This window comes from Chlamydomonas reinhardtii, chromosome 12 (assembly GCF_000002595.2).
Source record: "Chlamydomonas reinhardtii strain CC-503 cw92 mt+ chromosome 12, whole genome shotgun sequence".
Classification (NCBI taxonomy): domain Eukaryota; kingdom Viridiplantae; phylum Chlorophyta; class Chlorophyceae; order Chlamydomonadales; family Chlamydomonadaceae; genus Chlamydomonas; species Chlamydomonas reinhardtii.
The window spans coordinates 6374148-6379541 of record NC_057015.1 but is presented as its reverse complement, the minus strand read 5'-3'; the positions used below and the strand labels follow the sequence as shown (position 1 = coordinate 6379541).

The following is a 5394-nucleotide window of genomic DNA, read 5'->3' as shown; positions in this document are numbered from 1 at the left end:
GGGGAAAGGGCCTGAAGGGTACGGCGACGGCGAGGCGGACCAAGTCGTCAGCGAGCGCAGCGAGCGGGAGCACACAAGCCTGGGTTCACGTGCCCCAGTCGCCAACACCACTCCCTCTGACCCGCCCTCCCCTCGCCTCCCCTCCCCCTCCCCTCCCCTCCCCTGCCCACCTGCGCAGCACTGCTCCAGCTACGACGCGCAGGTGTCGGAGTGGCTGTGGAAGCAGGTGGGCTCGGGCCCCGCGCCGCAGATGACGGTGCCGCTGCAGCTGGAGGCCACCTTGCGCTATGGCGAGAACCCCCACCAGGTGAGGAGGGGGAGGGGAGAGAGGAGGAGGGAGGAGGAGGGAGGAGGGTGGAGGGTGGAGGGTGGAGGGTGGAGGGTGGAGGGAGGAGGAGGAGGGACGAGGGCAGGGCCCCGGGATGGCGTGCAGTACCCCAGCCCTCCCTTCCCATGCACGCCCGTACCTGACCTCTCCGTACCCCCCCACCCCCACCCCACCAGGCCGCCGCCTTCTACACCGACTCCAGCCTGCGCGAGGCGGGTGCGGGCGGTGTGGCCACCAGTGTGGTGCACTGGGGCAAGGAGATGAGCTACAACAACTACCTGGTGAGAGGGGAGGGGGCCGGGAGCGAGGGAGGGATGGGTGGTGGGGTAGGGGGGGAACGCGTGAGCGGGGAGCAGCAGGAGGCACCCGGGGGGTGGGGTGGGGGTGTCGCTGGGGGGGGTCGAGGGAGGGACGGGGGACAGGGACTCGAGACGAGGGACGGGGGGCGAGGGACGGGGCGGTATGGAGGGGAAGGAGGCTGGAGGAGGGTGCATCCTATCTTGCAATCTCACCAGGAGGGGCTGGGGCGGGAGGCGGGAGGGGCGGTGGACGTGAAGGACGCGCAAGGGCGACCGCCCAAGGCTGGAGCGCTGGGGGGCGTAGGGAGGCGCAGCACGGGGCGGGGATTTTGTGTCAATGGCCACATGCCTAGATTGAAGAAAGGCGGGGCGGGGGCGGCAGGGAGGGAGGCGGGAGACCACAAGCTGCGGCTGTGGCAGCTGGGGCGGCTGGGGCAGCCGGGGCAGCGGGGGCAGCGGGGGCTGCTGGCGCTGGGCGGCGGCGTCTTGGCAGTGCCTCCTGGAGGGGCGCGGGCGGCACCGTTGGGGCGGCACTGGACGGCAGTGGCGTTGGAGGAGACGGGTGGGAGACAGCGGCTTGGTCGTCAGACAGGCAGGGGGGACCGAAGCAGCAGAGAGGTCCAGCCCGTCCGGGTCAAGGCCGTGCGGCAGACCGCCACACCCCCACAATTGCCCCCTTGTACATACGGAATAAACTGCTGCCATCCATAACACGCACACACCACACCATAACACCTCACCATCACACCACACCATAACACACCACACGCACGCCCTTCCCCCTCCAGGACGCCGACGCCGCCTACCAGTGCTGCTGCGACTACACCGAGCCCAGCTGCGTCATCGTGAAGCACACCAACCCCTGCGGCATCGCCTCCCGCGCCGACCTGCGTGAGGCCTACCGCCTGGCGGTGCGCGCCGACCCCATCTCGGCCTTTGGCGGCATCGTGGCCTTCAACCGGCCCGTGGACGCCGAGCTGGCGCGCGAGATCCGCGAGTTCCGCAGCCCGCAGGTGAGGGGTGTCAATGTGTCATGTGCCCGAGCCCGATGAAACAGGTCCCGTTAGTCGAGGAATTGTGTGTGGGGGGGGGGGGCGGGGGAAAGGGAGAGAGAGCAGGGGTGGGGAGGCGGGGGGGGTCCGAGGACAGAATCCAAAGTTCGTTGGGCTGCACCGCAAAGCTGAGGAGGGGGAGGGACAGGGGCGGCCTGGGGCTTCGGGAGACGGGGCGGGTCGAGGCGGGAGAAGGGCGTGGGGGAAGGGTCAGGCAGGGAGCATCACCAGGGAGCATCACCAGGTAGCATCGAAACAATAACATTTGTCCGTCGTCGTCATCATCAACATGCTACCATCCGCCCGCATGCACTGCACTCACGCTCGCACGACACGCTCGCAACGAACAACGCTCGTTCGCAGGACAACGAGACCAAGATGTTTTACGAGATTGTGATTGCGCCCGGCTACACGCCCGACGGCCTGGAGGTGCTCAAGGGCAAGTCCAAGAACCTGCGCATCCTGGAGGCACAGCCCCGCGCGCCCTCCGGACTCAGCCTGCGACAGGTGGGGGAGGAGGCGGGCGGGCAGGAGAGGGGCGGGAGGCGGGCGGGCGGGCGGGGGGCTTACACTCGGGATTCAAGGAGAGGGCTCTACGACGACGAGGCAGGGAGCGGGGGCCGGCGGCGCACCCCACTCACCGGTTCTGCTGCTCTGCCCCTCTTGCCAGGCGTGTGTGCGGCGCGCCGCCTGCCCTCTACCCAACCACCTCCTAACCACCTCCCAACCACCTAACCACCTCCCCTCGACCTCTCCCCCCCCTCAGGTTGCCGGCGGCTGGCTGTGGCAGGACGCTGACAGCCTGCAGCCCGAGGCCATCACCTTCACCTGCGTCAGCGAGGCGCAGCCCACGCAGCAGCAGCTGGAGGACCTCAAGTTCGCCTGGCGGTGGGTCCGCGGGGGCGGGGGCGGTGTGTGTATATGTGTGTGTGTGGGGGGGGGGGGCGGTGTGTATTGAGCGGGGATGCATGAGGCAAGAGGAGGGGCTTGAGCGCCCGAGCCCATCGGGGGGTATGGGCAGGAAGCCCAGCACCTGACCCGCCAGCCCCCCCCCGTCCACTCGTCTGCCCTTGCTGCCCTCTCCCCCAACTCCCCTCCTCCTCCCTTCCTCCCTTCCTCCCTTTCGCCCCTTCTCCTCTCCCCCCGCAGCGCGGTCAAGCACGTCAAGTCCAACGCCATCACCATCGCCAAGGACGGCAAGCTGCTGGGCATGGGCTCCGGCCAGCCCAACCGCGTCAACTCGGTCCGCATCGCGCTGGAGAAGGCGGGCGCCGAGGTGGCCGGCTCCGTGCTGGCTTCCGACGCCTTCTTCCCCTTCTCCTGGAACGACTCGGTCGAGATTGCGTGCAAGGCCGGCGTGAGCGCGATCGTGCACCCCGGCGGGTCGCTGCGCGACCAGGACGCCATCGACGTGTGCAATAAGTACGGCGTGGTGCTGCTGACCACGGGCGTGCGCCACTTCCGCCACTAGAGGATGGGAGGTTGGATGGGTTGATGGGAGGTTGGGTGGTTGGATGGATGTGTGGGTAGAGGGTGGATGGGGAGAGGGGTAGGAGAGATAGGTGAAGCGCTAGGTGGAGCAGGCGGAGGTGCTATTTGGGGGTGGTTGTTGTGGAGGTTTAGGGAAGGGAGGCGGGATTCGGCTGTTGTGCAGTCGTGACGCGCGCGCTTTGTTGCGGCGTGCGCGTGCCTGGCTGGATCACAGCGCCCCTGTGGAAGTGCGTAACGTGCGTGTGTTTGACGATTGTCTCTGCTTCATAAACTAGGACGGGGTTCTGATTGATATGTGTCGTCAACTGACGTGACCGATTCACATGACAGCCTGCAGGGCGCCAGGCATTTCTTTCTTGACGCGTGCGCTGATTTGGAGCGTGGCTGGGTTACTTGCTTGTCGAGTAGCGGGCGATTAGGCAAATCTCGGACAGATTATGACCAGATGGAAATGGCCCCGGTTGTGCGGCCGCGTGGGGAGGCCAGGGGGTGTGAGGGGTTCTGCCCACGGTTCTGCTGTTTGGAGTGGGCGTTGCGGAGCAGGCGGGTGAACCGGCAGGGGCAGGATTCCCCCAGCCGTGCAGCGGTAAACAAGGTTCTTGCTTGACTGGTCCGTGTCCGTGCCAACATTTTGTGCGCCAGCCGCTTCAGGCGCGAACCGTGGTTCAGCAGCGCTCTCTGTATTCCTCAAGCGCTTTCGTGGCAGAAAATTGCAATGCAGAACTGACGTATTAATACACTGAGTGCGCATGTATTTAACTCGTGTTGCGGCTCGTTCCCCAGCTCGTCAGCACTCTGCAGATCGTCCAGCATCCAGGACCAGTGTCGTTACTCCGCATTGATAGTGTTCTTGCATGGTTGTAGCTAATCCTACATAGTTCGATACACTTGCTTTAGAAGACGTAAACACCAAGGAGGCGCACGCAAGCTTGTCGAGACATTTCGTGTGGCCAACCAGTAGGACACTTCCGAACCGTAGTTTCTTGCCATCTGCGACTTCTGAGCTTTAGCTTAAACAGCTGTAGGCAGCCATGCTGCGCTCGCATGCGCGCAGCGGCGCGAGGTCGTCAGGCACCTCGGGGCAGGGGCGGGGCAGCCTCACGCCTCGCAACCCGCTCTCGTTTGTGGCCCACGCAGTGACGGGGCCCCAGCTCCAGTCCCAGCTAGCGGCCACCGAGCACACGCCCACCACCACAGCCTCGGCCTCCTCGCCGTCGGCCCCCGGCCTGGGCCTCAGACGCCGGGATGTGTTGCTGGCGCTGCTGCCCTTCCTAGGCCTGTCAACGGGGGCCGGGGCGCCGGCACCGGCCCGTGCGGACGAAGGTGTGTGTGTGTGAGAGAGAGAGCCGCTGAGGGGCATCGTGTCCGTCCCACACACCAGACCCAGACATGAACGTCAATGGGGGTCTGTGCACAACTGCACATCGATATCGTCATGTCGAGCATCCGCTGCTGCGCGGCGCACACGCGTGCGGCGTAGCCGCCCCACGCCCGCCCGGGCAGCCCACACCCGCCCGGGCAGCCCAACACACACCCGCCACCCGTCACGGCCACCACCACACCACCACAACTCTGCAACCGGCCCCCCTCGTCCCCTACCCTTGCAACCCCTCCCGCAGTCCCGGAGACGCTGCCAGTGCCGGTCATCCGACCCGAGCTCACGCCGGACCAGCGCAAATACGACCCCGCGGTGCGGCGGCCGGGGTTGACGAAGGGTCGCGTGCGGCGGGCGGGGTCCGGCCCCCCTGGGGTTGACGAAGGGTCGCATGCACGTGCAAGGAAGATGAGGGGCTGATGCAGCGCATGGCGCGGCGTGTGGAACGGCTGAGTGGACGGCTGAGTGGGGAAAGCGAGCACAGGGCAACCTGCTGTGAGCGTGTGTTGAGCTGTGTGTCGCGCACAGCAGCAGCGCCGGCGACTCGCGGCTGCCACACACGTCCTTTTCCCCATCCCCTAGTCCCGCATCTCAGCCCTCACCCTCTGCCCGCCCGCCACCCACCCATCCCACTTCACCCTCCTCTTGCCTGCCTGGACCCTCCCCTTCCCGCTGGACCCGCTGCACCAGCCTGTCAACATCCCTCATCTCAATCATCATGCATGGAACCCCTCCCTTAATGCGTGTTATCCCCCCGACCTCGGTAACAACGCGTCTACTATGCTACTGTACCTGGCTACGCCTTCTATCTCAAGTATCATGCATGGAACCCCTCCCCCCCCTCCCCCA

The 5394-nt window shown here is 66.3% G+C and overlaps 2 protein-coding genes across 2 annotated transcripts in view; both read left to right on the top strand.

Moving 5' to 3' along the window:
- The window catches only part of CHLRE_12g537581v5 (uncharacterized protein), a 7906-nt gene extending 3971 nt beyond the window's left edge, over positions 1 to 3935 (top strand). Inside the window, exons 6-11 of the mRNA XM_043068682.1 lie at positions 179 to 307; positions 505 to 609; positions 1416 to 1640; positions 2043 to 2186; positions 2446 to 2567; positions 2829 to 3935. Of these exons, the coding sequence (XP_042918777.1) occupies positions 179 to 307; positions 505 to 609; positions 1416 to 1640; positions 2043 to 2186; positions 2446 to 2567; positions 2829 to 3150 (1047 nt within the window). The 3' untranslated portion in view covers positions 3151 to 3935. The remainder of the gene's footprint in view (positions 1 to 178; positions 308 to 504; positions 610 to 1415; positions 1641 to 2042; positions 2187 to 2445; positions 2568 to 2828) is intronic.
- A 104-nt stretch (positions 3936 to 4039) lies between these two features.
- CHLRE_12g537550v5 (uncharacterized protein) overlaps positions 4040 to 5394 on the top strand; it is a 5440-nt gene continuing 4085 nt past the window's right edge. The window contains exons 1-2 of the mRNA XM_043068681.1: positions 4040 to 4493; positions 4790 to 4860. Of these exons, the coding sequence (XP_042918776.1) occupies positions 4202 to 4493; positions 4790 to 4860 (363 nt within the window). The 5' untranslated portion in view covers positions 4040 to 4201. The remainder of the gene's footprint in view (positions 4494 to 4789; positions 4861 to 5394) is intronic.